We start from the raw sequence: 14,640 nt of genomic DNA on the forward strand, positions 1-14,640 counted from the left end.
ATCAGAAAAGGCAGCTCATCAAAAATTCTCCAATTCTGTTCCTGTTTGATAACACACAGCTTTGTTTATTACTTCAAAGCTCTTGACTATTCCATTATGGCATATTAATTAGTATCCATCCTGTATAAGATCAGGTAAATATCATGATTTCCAATAGTTCGTGTCTCTTCACTGGAGGAGGTCTTATCATAAAGTACTGAATTACACAACTGTCATTCAGATAGTTTGATCTTTCGTACCAAAAAAACTGTGATGTACGGTATTTAACTCTCTAAACCATGCTGTTGTAATTAGTTTTTTTCTAATTACATGGGTCATTCTAAGTTCTAAAAATATACTTCTGACTCTCCAAGTAAAAGATATCCATTCTGGGAAGGATATATCTATAAAAAATAGATTGAATCCAGGTTTTGAGTGTAAAACTAAGTCTAATGACTGGAATTTTCATAATACGATACCAAAAGAATTTTCTGTACAATATATTGTGATGGGCCAAATATCCACCAACCACAAAATATGCAAGTTTGTATTCTGCACATATAAAGGAGGAGGAGTCGATACATTTGAGTCAAAGTTCCTCAAAGTGTTTTGTTTCAGTACCAGAGCCAGCCAATGTGCTAGCACACATGCTTATGTTTTAGCATATGAGTACAGAAAGTCAGCCAAGCACGAAAAAAAGTCAGTCGCAGTTATTTTTGGGATGGTACTTTGGTTTTGATATACTCCACTGTTATATTTACACATTCAAAAGAAATTGCATCTTATCTTCAAATGTAATTACCAGGAGGACACGGAGCATGGGATTTTGAAAGCACCCCAAGGAAACTGAGGACCTGGTTCTTAGTAGGCAAGAAAATAATATGCCGAGACTTTTTTGAACATGCTAGTATCAAGCACCCGTATGGGAGCATTCTGTTACTTGATGCGGGTTTGCTATAAGTGAGCCAGCTGACAACGTTTTTGCAATACTAAGAGGTCTTATAGTATAGTGAAATATTTCATATCAAGTTCTGTTTGTCACCAGAAAGAATGTGCTTTCTAGTTTCGGGGTGGGGGGAGGGGGAGGTGTTTGGGTTTTTTTGGTTTTTCCTGGACAGCATTATGGGCCAAATGCTCAATCCTTTTACGTCAAAGGCAAAGTTTGATTTAAATGAGACCAGAATGCATGGGTATGTGCTAAATCAGATATCTTTAAATGCATGCCACTTGAGATTGCGGAAGAAAAAACACGCTCATAAATAGTTGTGATTTGTTTGAAGTCAGAGCGCTTTTCCCGCTGTGGGTCTATTTATAGTTTCAGGATAAGAAATTCTTATGCTTAGTAGCAGGAACTGATGAGTGAGACTTTCTCATACTCAGAAGAAGAACATGAGTTGTAATTTTCTGTTTCTTCAGCCTAAAGAAAATTCAGGAGTCTTGTAGCTGGGATATAAAAATAATCCCGCTTACTTAGGAGGACCTTAATCACACACTTGCAGTTTTCCTCTTGAACTATGGTATCTGTAGTACCCAAAGGAGTCAATTCTCACACAATGTTTTTCATCTGGCTTTGTCTTCATGTTAAAGTAAATCTTTGATTTTGCCAGTGACCAAGATTAATTTTAATGTTATTTTTTTGTATTTTTAATTTTTATTCTGTTGCTATATTAAAACCAGGAACACAAATGGATTATTGTGAATCCTGAAGTGTTCCCTTTTTTTGCTGCTGGAGTCCAGTTCCATACAATATTACCAATCAGCTTCTATGTCAAAGCCAAGCAGTGACAGTTGCAATAATGAATATTTGCTGCAGGCCACTGGTATGAAAATAGCACAGTGCTGCAAGCCTGCGTCACCAGAAACAAATCTGCCATTGACTGTGACTGAATTTCTAGCTCGATTTTAGATCATTTATTATTGAAATAGTTCTTAAAGCACTGTCATAATATAATGTTAAGAAATGCTGATTCAATCTTCAAGGCATCAATTCAAATGCCTTCCTACTCCTTTTTGGTGGATTGGTTTTTTTAATCCCTTATACCTTTAATGCCGTACCCTGTATTTAGGGCACTAAACTGTGTAAAGGCAGCAATACTGTAATATATTCAAAGAGACACATGCTGGTTAGGTTAGAAGTTCTGATGAGAAGAGGATTTGAATTCCCTCTTTGTAAGCTTACTTGACAGGTTTTAGAATGTTTTCTCCTTAATTCCTGCAGATAATTCTAAAGTTTATATGAGGAGGAGCGGCTTTGCATCTTTAAATGTGTCATGGCTTTTACAGGGTGAACTTGGATGGTGTTTTCTTTTATATGTTTTGATGTCACTGATGCATTTGTATTAGTGGAATATATAATGTATTAATATAGGGCACCTTTTGAAAGTGCAGAATATATGCACTGAACTTTGATTTTTTTTTTTAGTTGAATATCCTGATGACATTTACCATTTTTAGTTTAATTTTTATATACAATGCTGCTTTCATGCCTGCATATCAAAATACCCTCAAAGGGACTAACATAATTGATTGTATTTTCTTTTCACTTTAAAATAATTACATGGTGAAATGTTAGATCAACATAGATATAGGAGATCAGATATTTGAAGCAGAATAAAATCTCCAATTATTTAAGCTTTTTTTGTTTTTTGTTCATTGCCTCAGGTTTTCCTATGGAAAATAAAGAAATGATGATCTATATTTTGCTTAGGGCAAAATACTGACCCTTGCACTGCAAAGCTAGTAATGGTGATTGATGTACATATCTAATTTCCTGCAAGATTAGAATGAGCGCCAACCTTGCCATCAATCTTGAGAGAATGTTAATGTCGTCTTTTTATTTTCTTTCCCTCTCCCTGGTGCCATCTGCCCTCTGCCTTCTTTTTCACCAGAAAAGTACATTGGCTAGGCTTGCTACTGTATGGTAGTACCAGGATGGAGAAACTGAAGTTTTAAAAGCTGTGCTATGTACTGCTGGGAGCAGGCTTTTCAGGAAAATTAATTTCACTGCAGCAACTTTTAACCAAAGGAAAGTCAACATCGACACAGATTCTCTGGGATGGGAAAGGAGTGACTAGTTAAATGTATAATTTTGTGGACAGATCTACAAAGGCTTCACTCAGTTTCCCAACAAAAGGCTTAATATTTCAAAATAGTATTTTTCTTTTGAAACATTATTGTTGGTCTGTAAAAAATACTAAATAAGAACAGAATGTTCGGCAAGGTAACACCATTCCTTCTGCACCAGTATTTGACATCCCCAGTACCTTCAGGATATAATCACCTCCAGACTCACTCTCAGGAAAAAAAAACACTTCAGTTAGACCTTGAGTGGGACCTGATTTTTGCTATATGCTTTAATGCCTGGTAATGTGTAGAATATTCACATGACAAACTCTGCTTTCTTGGTTTTATGAATAATAATTTTTAAAACCCCCCTGGGAGAGTATCTAGAAACATTACAAAATACACAATGTATAGAAATTAATAGGGCTTGAAGGGTCCTATTCCCACCGACTGAAAGGGACCATACCTGGGTTGCTCCTGCAGATACTTGTTCAGCCGAGTCCTCCAGTAGGCAGTGTTTCCGGATCTCTGTAGGTGGGCTATTCTCTGGCTTTACAAGCTTTAATGTTAGAAAAATTTCCTGATGTCTAATCTAAGTCTCTCTTGCTCTAATCCAAAGGTCTTTGTCCTATTAGGAGGGATCAGGGAGAAGAGTTTATGCTCTTATTTTTAGCTACCTTCTACAGATATGAAAAATGTTGTCAGTGTTTACTCTTCATCTTCTGTATTCACAGTCCATATTTTCTAAACCTCTCATTTGTTTTGGCTTCCTCCCCCGCAACCCCTCTCTTGTTAGTTTGCGTTTGTATTGCTGCTGGATTAACAACAAAGCAAGTAATTGTTAATTTTTGACATTGCCGTCCCCAGGCTGGACACAGGGCCTCCAGTGCTGATTAGAGGAGAAAAAAATACTTCATAAATCTTTCACTTTGCACTTTCAATATGGTGGGGACCTTTTTCATAATACGATGATGTAAGAGATCTGTGTTCATCTTGTTATCTGCTACTGAAAGCTTTTTCTGAAAAAAAAAAAAAAACCAAACCAACCAACCATCCCAAAATCAATCAATCAAACAAACAAACAAAAAACCCAAAAGCAGTACTGGAGCTGTTCTTTATCCTGTTTTAATAGATCAGATTAATCCTACTGAGTGTGAATTCCTGCAATTGCCTTTACTGAAAAGCGTCTAATTTTCTAGACTGTTTCTCCAATGCGTTAAAATTGTTTTGAATCATGTATCCCAGCGTGTTTGCGCTTGCACCCAGTTTGCTTTTGTTTTCTAAGTTAATAGGCGTGTTCGTCATTAATGAAGTTGTTGAACAGTATTAGTCTGAAACACACCTCTGCAGCATCTGTTAGTTGTGTTCTTCTTTCATCACAGCACGTACTGAGATCTATAAGCCAAAGAATTGTTATTTTGCCTATTCTAATAGATGGCAATGAATAAAGCATAGTGCAGGTAGAACACCACTAACACCAAGGGATGTATGAAACCAAAATGAGCTATGTTGGAAAGTACCCAATTCCAGGAGTATCTCAGTAAAGTAACTAAGATTTCTTACAGGGGAAGCTGCTACTCAGTAGGCTTAATATGACAAAATACAACACTGCAACAGCAGAACAGCTCCTGTCTCTTCTCTCCTTACTTGCAGTCTTCTCCACTGGCTTGGTGCTGGATCTTACTGTCCTCTACCCTGCTAAGTACTTAACTACCAAATGATACTGCCATATCCAAATGTCATGTATATATTATTCAAACCACAATATCATTGTATATTTTCTCTCTCTTGGGTTTGAAAACTACATCTTAGATGCAAGCACTAGGTTTCCAAATAGATTTAGCTATATAACATACTTACAGTTTTTCCAAACATACCACTGATATACAGAACAGAAACCTTATTAGTGTTTGTGTAGGTCTCAGATATAGAATGTTGTATATTTAATTACTATTATTAGTATGTATTGTTAGTATGCTATGATGAGTAATAATAATGCATGGATAAATGTATACTGTGTATTAATAATTACCTTCATTCATTTAATATTAGTTTTGGCTAATATCAAGTGAAGTATCTAACATTTTATTTTATCAGATATCAAGAACATACAATTATTCTCATTTTAGTTTTATTACTACAGAATGTTAAAACTTTAGCTTGGCTACTTAATCAGCGTAAGTATTATGTGGTTTATGCATCTGAAGTGCTGCGTATAAATTTTAACGGCCTATTGTACTGGTAATTTACATGACGTCTTTTAGTGGATTACATTCAGTTGTACAGTGCAGTCTTAATGACCTGTCTTTTCAGTTTATGAATTCTGCATTTACTGGGTGTTAGCAGAATGCAGGAGACAGAATACATGGCATTTCGATACATGGGAGTACTATATTTTGTAACCACACAAAATACAAAGAATAAGGTCAGATTTAGTTCATTACCATTAGTCAAACCAGCATCATCACCAGCACAACCTGGCCCTCTGTGTGGTTACAGCATTAGGATGCAAACAAGCAAATGCCAAAGGTCACAACTTTTTTTTTGTTTCCTTCCATCTCCTCTCTTTGCCCACAGACGTTACCACAGGGACACCAGCAATATCAACAACGACAACCGTGGAAATCCGGAAGAGCAGTGTTATGACAACTGAGATCACCTCTAAAGTGGAGAAAATCCCCACGACAGCCACTAGCAGCACCACATGCCCTTCCGTTGAGACTGAGGAAGAAAAAGCAAAAAGACTGCTGTACTGTTCACTATGCAAAGTCGCTGTCAACTCTGCCTCGCAGCTGGAGGCGCACAACAGTGGTGAGATGGAGCAGTGCTTGCTTTCTTCCTTTTTTTCCTTCTGTCTCAAGAGCTCTGCAATTATCTTCCCCTGAATAGATTAGATCTCTTGCAGCAGGGGACAAAGAGGTGGCAGAAAACTGGCAATTACATGGAATTCATTAACTATTAAAGAATAAAAATGGCAGGCAAAGAGGCTTTCATAAAGGGGGAAAAAAGGAATTTTATTGCATGCAAGTTACCCATTTTCTTACATTTTAGCTTTTGCAGCTTCCAAACCTTATAGAGCTAAATGACAGCTCATGCTTCATTACCTTTGGTGTTCAGAGTTTGCATAGTTTTGTTTGTGCCAGCTAGCAAACTGAGTATGAATGCCATGAGTTTTGTTTGAAATCTAACAAATTAAGGCTGAAAGAGGGAGTGTCAGTCAGTCAGAGTTCAATGACAAGAATTAGAATTCTTAGCTCCATATTGTCTGTTAATAACTTGTCAAAATTATGAATATTTTCCCTTTCTTTTCATCAACTGATAGCAACAGCTGCATGAGAATTGAATGGGTAATTGCTTACCTCCATCTTTCTTAATTTTTAAACTTTTTCTTGTTCTTAGAGCTGTAAGTTCCAGTAGTAGAGAGCCATCATTCACAGTCACTATTTTAAGCACCTTATTGATTGGCTTTGTGGTGAGCAGGGTTAAAAGATCTTGGGATTTAATATGGTGGCAATGAATGCCTACAGCAGAAAAACTCCTGATTTTGGATGTCAGGGGTTATCTGCCAGCAGAGTAAACAGAGTTAAGAGACAGAGAACCTTAGGTTTGGAACATAGAGACCATGATAATATACCTGCAGCAAAATGATCAATTTTTTTATGGTGTAATAAAAAAAGAAATAACTTTGGCATGTCTATAGAATCCACTTAAATTAAAAAGTAAATGATAATTTGTTGGTATTCATGAGAAACAAAGCCTAATCAGTTTTGAATGCTGTCTTTGCTGTATGCCACGTCTTCAACTGGTAAAAATTCAACTTCATAAAGCTGTACCCATTTAACCTATTTAACTTTATATGAGGGTTAAACTCTAAACATTTTTCTGATCAAGGTAAGAGCCAAGACATTATTCTGAATATTTAAACACAACCCTCCACTGTCTATGCTGTCTATGCTGATAAACTGTGTGTGTGTGCTCACACACATGCATGCTTGTAAAAGTATACATGTGGATGCATACAACAACTATCAGTGGAACACTAATTCTGTACACGGCAGTAGTCCATTATCATCACAGACTACCTGCGCGGAAGTCAACAGTGTAAGAAATTGTTCGGTCTGAATAAAGGTAAAGCAACAGGACACTATTGTTTTCTATCCAATCTTCATTTTAATAAAAAATGCAAGTGCATTTTTCTCACATGTATGTTTCTCACACATTTTGGCTTCTGTCCAGGCCATTAAGGATCCATAGGCTGCTGCCAGGAACCTCTGCCCCTTTTTGATTTGGAGACTAATGAGTTAATTACAGATTTAAGTGTAAGCTACCTAATACATACTGTTTATCAATCCATTCAGGAGGACTGCAAATCAAAGCCAACTACATCTTTAATAGCTAAATTACTCTTTCTTTGCAACTACAATTCAGGTCTTATTAGTAGCAGGAGTTAATGAGAAAAGTCACACCCATTTAACTTCACATCAGGATACCTGATTGTGCTACTACTTACTGGTGTGGCTGCTTTGTTCTAGTGCATTACCTACGGATGTGTAATTTAATAATTAAATATCAGATGCGAAATACTGTTACATTGGTATGAATCTGATATAGACAAACACAGGCATATTCCAAGGATAGCACGTGGCACCAAGCTGAGGTTCATATGATTTTCTTTTAAAAAGAAAATAAAACAATGAATGCAACCAAATTGCCAAAGTTGTTTCTGTTTCCCATTTCTAATGTCTCCAGGGACTAAGCACAAAACTATGCTGGAAGCTCGGAATGGAAGTGGAACCATAAAAGCCTTTCCCCGGGCAGGCGTAAAAGGCAAAGGACCTGTGAATAAAGGAAACACAGGCCTTCAGAACAAAACATTTCACTGTGAAATATGTGATGTGCACGTAAACTCTGAGACACAACTGAAACAGGTACTCAGCTAGTTTGCAGAGTGTGAATCCTTGGCTGTTCTTTGTTTTCATGGTGATAAAATACCAACACGATCAGCATGTGTCAGTCTAACAGTTCACATCCAAATGGAGCTTACGGATTTTGCCCTTTGTACTTGTCTTTCACGCTGTATGTTTTGTTTTGGATATGATTTTCCCTTGCACAGAATATATTTTTCTCCAAAGCTCTTGATTACATGTATGTCTTAAAGAGTTATAGAAGCTGTAAGCTGCAACATGTTGCAACTGTCTTTAGATTACTCTAATTGGCATGAGCTAATAAACCCTGCCATTGTGTACTGCATGATATTTGCCTTGACAAAGATGTGGAGGTGGGTGCAGCCAGTATTTTCACAAAACACTGAATAACCTGCTTAGAAATGTGGGATGGAGAGGATTTGTAATATTTTTTATCAGTGTTACTCTGTAACTGAGAAGCATGACCTCTAAATTGCAATTACACTAAGTCAGCCATTATGTTCAGTCATTTTTCAGATGAACAAAGCCTTTGTTCTGAAAAACAATTAGTTTAATTCCATATGCCTTTTGGAATTAAATACTTGTTAAGGAACTTTATGAGAATGAAGATAAATTCTGTAATGGACAATAGCAATACTTGTCTTCTGCTTTCAGGAAAAAAAAAATGTCCAGTTCTTTGTCTTTGTTTGCGAGAACACTCTTGAGAATGAAAATCAAAGTAAAAATATAGTTCTGAAAAAGGTCCCTTACATCTAATACTGCAGTAAAGTCTGTGTAGAAGGATTCTTGTAAAATCTCATAGATTTTATGAAGAAGATAATGGATTTTGTGGGTTTTTTTCACTGTCACTTAGTTTGATATGTAACCATCTTTCAGCTGAATTCTTAAAAGGATGTCTAGGCTTCTTAGGGATCTGAACGATGTTGTGACCTTCCCCTCCCCTTCCCCCAACCCCAAATAGGGGATGCTCTTCTATCTAATATTCTTCCAAAACTTTCTATCAGCAGTGGATTGAATTTGATGGGTACTTTATAGAGATAGGGAGGAATTTTTCAAAGGCTTCTGTCTTTGGCCTGATTCAGGTCCTGTTGAAGTTAAGAAAGGTGAGAAAATCATTGATTACAGTGGAAGCAGAGTTGAACTGAGCACTGTGGAAAATCAGAGACCCAATATGTGATGCACAAAGGATCGTTCAAATTGGAACAGACCCTACTCCCATTCGTTATTGAATTAGTTAAAGTAATGCTGTTGTGGAGACCAGTAACCTTCAGTACTGGCGCACCCTTGTGTAAAGCAGAACCTGAAATGATCTATTAAGGAAATATCACTCTTCCTTTCCCCCCCCGCCCCAATGTATTTTAACAGCACATAAGCAGTAGAAGGCACAAAGACAGAGCTGCTGGGAAGCCGCCTAAACCTAAATACAGCCCTTACAACAAACTCCAAAAGGGAACACATCCTCTAGGGGTAAGCCAATCACCTTTTTATTTTATTTTTATTTTAACTCTGCTGAGTAGGGTTTTTAGAAAATGTAAGTGGAAAAATGTTTAAAATGAGAGGAATAGTGTAAGCAATGGGAGTATACAAGTGTCTGAATGAACCCACGGAAGCCCACAAGGGACTTTTTATATACTTTGTTGGGTGTGGACTACAACCTGTGGGTCCTCATTTTTTGTAGCTACTCTGAATAACCTCTGAAAAGAAGCTTGTTTCAAAGGTCATTAGAGAGCAACAGACGAAAGAAACATCCAGATGTCAAACAGGATTTTTCCAGTTTTCACCAAGGACAACAGTGATGGAATGACTAAATAAAACTCTATAAAACATAAAACCTTTATTCTATCCTTATTTAGAAAATTATTGAGATAACAATTGAAACAATTAAAAAAATCCATCTCTCATTTCATTCCACTCAGTTTCAGGATGGTTCTGGTCACATTTTCGACTGCCAGGATAAACTATCTGAAACACAGTTCTTACTGGCTTCAAAAGAGAAAAAGGTTTACTTTTTAATAAAAAACGCAGTTCTTACTGGCTTCAAAAGCTGAGAAAAAGGTTTACTTTTTAATAAAAAACCCTGCTAGGATCCTGTCATTAGTTAAGAAACAGCTTATATTGTGGGTGGGATAGTGAAATATCTGACATTTATCTCTATCAGATAAACTGCATGATTGTTTTATATGCCGTGGTGTTTTTTAAGGGTTTATAGATGGTTTTGGCAGGCGGAGGATGTTGATTCGTTAGCCCCATAGAGATTAGCCTCTTATTTCTTGACCATCTTCTCTAATGCAGGCAGAATATGGAGCTTTTTTCTGTGAAAACCCAGTTCTCTTTAAGTTGAGTTAAAGCTCCTTTCTTGTTGGAGCAGCCCTCATGATAGGTATATTCATGCACGATTCAGTTGGGTAGGAGCTTTCCCAGATGTTGTAGCATAATGCAGGGCACCATTCTGGTAGATTCACTAGTAAGGAAATAGCCCCATAGGGCTTTTCAGTAATCCACCAGGAAGACCAAGGTCTCCAATACATACAAGCTATACTGAGAGGAATAGAAAATACGTAATTAGCTAAGTAGGATATGGAATCACTAAAGCCTCTCTGACAGAATTATTATTCCTTTAGGAAAGTCATTGTTTCCCAGGGGATGAAAATAACTATTACATTACTGTTGCTGTTGTGCACAGTTCTCTATTTGCCAATTTATGTAATGGCGATTTCTGAGAACTCCAGCCAAGGATCAAGGCCATTTAGTTGCTGCGTGGACAAATAAAGGCAACGTGTCCTTTTCCTGCTCCCTTACTCCCAATTGCTCACAGTATACAAGACAGGCCAGAGGTTAGCAAAGAAGCAAAGGGGATTTAAGAAGGAGAGAATGAATTAGCTACAAATGAACAGATATGTGTAGTAGAATGGAGGCTGCACTGAGAAAGGATGAGAGCAGTTCTCCATTTAGTCTTTTCTTGAATAGAAAAAATACCGAAATTGCTGTCACTTGAAATGCAGAATGGCATAGCAACATGTACCAAAGATGTACTAATTTCACTTTGAATGTAAATGTTTTTGATGAGCTCTAGCTTTTTCTTTACTCCCCGTTAATTTTTCGAGTCATTTACTGTCCCGTAGTTTACTTCATTGGAAATGAAATTAATAATGGCTGCTTTACTCTTAATGTTGACCTGTGTGTTAATTAGTGCTTGCAGAGAGGTTTGAAATGAAGGTGCAAGGTACTGTATATGCTAAATATTATTGGTTTTGCAGCTATCTTGAAACCAGAACCATGTTGATAAATTAACTGAAAAGCTATCTAACTTTATTACAAGTTCCTGATTCCTCCAAGAATGGCAAGATAGTCCTAGCCTTTTAATATAAATAGTCATAAAAGATCTTTGTTCTTTGTGACAAAAAATGTATAAGCATCACCAAATTTTTTTTCCACAGAAGTTAGAAAAAGGACATACTACATTTTCATAGCTTTTCTAGACCGAAAACTTTCCAGTGCCATGTTTTCAATATCATTTGTACTGCTTTGTCTAATCTAGTTTTGCATGCTTCAGAGAAAGAAGCTTTATGAATTCCCACAGTACTATTTCAGAGTTTAAGAAATCTTGTATTGTTGGGACTTACTTCATATTTCTTCAAGCCACAAATGTCCAGCATGTATAAAATACTGGAGAGAAAGAGGTTATCAGGCGTTTGATAGTTCAAACTTCCTGCAGTGAAATAGCTCTTATGAAAAACATCCTTCACTGGGAATTCTAGACCACAATCACAGCCCTGTTGTTTTGGGCTGGGGTTTTTTTTGTACTTTGTACTCAGGATTTTTTTTGTTAAGAGCTTTTTTTCTTGTCTGTTATAAACAAGGCTGAAAAAAACTATTTACTAAAAAATGTAAGGAAGGAGGAAAAAGTCAAATGCTTAGCAAGGGAAGAAGACAGCTTGGATCTGTGGGTGTAACACTGATCAAGGGAAAGATCAGATCATTGCTTTTCATAGGCACCATGAGGAATTTTGTATATAGCATCCATTATGTCCTCCGTTAAGAGAGTTACAGAATCTGGTCCCCTCTGAGTATCTCTCCCAGAGCTTCAAAGGACCTTGAGGCCAGCAGAGTTGCCAATGAGTATTAGGAAAAGTCAAAATCCTGTATCCATCTGGCTGGTAAAGAACCAACAGATTTTTTAGAATATGGTAATAGTGTAATGATGAAACTCACTGGTGGTTCATGCCAGACTATTCCTGTCCTTACTTTCTGACTATTCACTCACCAAGGTACTGTTGAGTGGAAAGTATCAGACTGATATAATGCAAGTTAATTATTTGAAAGACCCTTTCAATTCAAGGATGAGAAATTGTGTTTCCCTGTGAGTGAGGAGTGTCCATACTTGCACTGAGATGTACCACAGCATGGTACATATATTCATATTCTGTATATTCAATACCACATATTCAGGTTTATGTTATTTGCAAAGGGCCTCAGGTCATGCCAGGACACAGACCCACCGAAAGTCTGTCAGAGCCAATGGGAACTTTTCTTTGTCAGTAGATGAGGTTTCTATTCTTATCTCAGAATTATAAAACCAGAACAACAAAGGTATTCAGGCTCCTGGCTTCTCATTAGAAACTTGAAATCCCATCGAAATCTGCAGAAATCTATGTAGACTACTCTGATGTTCATTTGTATGCATACCAAATGTAAATTCTCTTAAATAATAATGGACCTCTGACAGTATTTTCAATCAGTCTGGGAAAAGCTTGAGTTTATTTTTTTTATTTTTGGAAACTCTAAATGAGGAGTTTTTCAAATTCTATTTGGTGGTGCACAAGACTCATGATTTAAACGTTTTTAAAGCAGAAGCCTCAGTGACAGTAACAAAAATACCATGGTTTGGCACCATACTAAATGATATAGGCAAGAGTTTTTCATGACAACATTTTAAAATATCTGCCACTTTTTTCACAATCCTTGTAAGAATGAACAGTACCTTAGTGAAAAACATTAGAAGACACAGCAAGATGACATAGGGCAGCACCCATAGAATTCATCACCTCTTTGAACATATGAAACATTAGGAGATTTTCATACCAGTGGAAGATAAGCTTTATTTGCTGGTTATTAGAGGCAGGAGCTAATAAAGAGGAGCTAGCTGGAGATCTTAATTTTAAGTAGAACTTGCATCCTAATGATAAAACCGGAAGTACCTTCTTAGCCAGACCAGGGAACAGGCTATGTTTTCATTCTGCTCTGGTCTCTATCATAAAGCTGTCCAGATGGAGGTCTTTTAATTGATGGCTAATTCTTCTTTATTTAATTCTTGCAGGGTACAGGCAGCTTTCCTTTGGTGCAGATTGCCCAGCCCCTTTTTAGGTTTGCTTTGATTTCTAATCTCATATTAAATTATAAGTCTCAGTGATGAGGAATGAACATTGAAACTCTTTGTCTCCAACCAAAACCTGCTCACCCTTGTCCGATGCACGAGATCGTATCTCCTGTCACAAGCCTGCAGCTCGTAGAGTCAGTAGCCGCTACAAGGCCTCTCTGACTTGATTTTGCACTTATAATCTTAAGTCAAATTCCCTGTCGTGTAGCTAATATGAACAAATGATGTCTCTCTGTTTGTTTGTTTTCTCTCTTCCCCACAGGTAAAATTAGTATTTTCAAAGGAACCTTCAAAGCCGATGGCTCCACGAATCTTACCAAATCCGCTAGCAGCTGCAGCAGCAGCTGCTGCTGTGGCTGTGAATTCCCCCTTCAGTCTTCGAACAGCCCCAGCAGCCACCCTTTTCCAGACTTCAGCACTTCCTCCAGCACTCCTACGACCAGCTCCAGGGCCTATACGGACCACCCATACTCCCGTGCTGTTTGCTCCTTACTGAACTCCAAACAGGAATTAATTGTACTGCAATAATTTTTCAAATCAAAACAAACAAACAAAAAAGAAAATCAAGAACATTGAACTATGCAGTGTTTATTTATAGTTTAAAGTATATATGAAGAGCCAGGACTTTTGATAGAGAACTGAACAAATTCTAAAAGGGGGAATGGGCAGTATTTTCTCCAGATGAGAACATTCCTCTTGAGTATTGGTCGTTTTAGAACTGATCTCCAGCATTGACTTGTAGTGACATATAAAACTTATGAAGCCTTTTGACTGTGCTTTTTGGCACATATTTCCCTGCAATGTCTTTCCTGCTTTATGAAACAACTTACAAATTTGTCTAATGGGCATTAACTGGTTCCAATGTACATAAAATACTTTATTCTGTAGATTAAAGAAGAAGGAAAAAAAAGAAACACTGTGAATAGTAGTACCCTTACCAATCCTCCTGCCAAATCAGCAGTTACTGGGTATTTATCTGAACAAAAGTAGATAAAATAGATGTCTTGTAAAACAGTAGTATTGTGTCTCTATCTATGCCACTAGGTTTCTAACTGACTTGCAAAAGATAAAATGAACAAATTATGTCACTTTGGTAAGTAGTCCAAAATGACGACAATAATGTGGAGCTGTTCCTGGTGAGCAAAAGTTGTTTTCCTCACCCATAGAAGAAGGGGCGTGAAGGTAATCTATGGTTAGACAAAGTAAATGATAAAAGAAGATTTAGTGGGGGAAAAAAAAATCCAGATGCTGTACACAGAATAGGTCAAACTTTTATTTAACTGAGAACGTATGTGT

General features: G+C 37.1%; 1 protein-coding gene across 1 annotated transcript in view; it reads left to right on the forward strand.

Moving 5' to 3' along the window:
- ZNF385D (zinc finger protein 385D) overlaps positions 1–14,327 on the forward strand; it is a gene marked incomplete at its 5' end in the record, with an annotated part of 63,061 nt that extends 48,734 nt beyond the window's left edge. The window contains 4 exons of the mRNA XM_009577567.1: positions 5,620–5,853; positions 7,792–7,970; positions 9,333–9,434; positions 13,607–14,327. Coding sequence (XP_009575862.1) covers positions 5,620–5,853; positions 7,792–7,970; positions 9,333–9,434; positions 13,607–13,840 — 749 coding nt within the window. The remainder of the gene's footprint in view (positions 1–5,619; positions 5,854–7,791; positions 7,971–9,332; positions 9,435–13,606) is intronic.
- Positions 14,328–14,640: the final 313 nt, after the last annotated feature.

Source organism: Fulmarus glacialis, unplaced genomic scaffold (genome assembly GCF_000690835.1).
Source record: "Fulmarus glacialis isolate BGI_N327 unplaced genomic scaffold, ASM69083v1 scaffold16535, whole genome shotgun sequence".
Taxonomy (NCBI): domain Eukaryota; kingdom Metazoa; phylum Chordata; class Aves; order Procellariiformes; family Procellariidae; genus Fulmarus; species Fulmarus glacialis.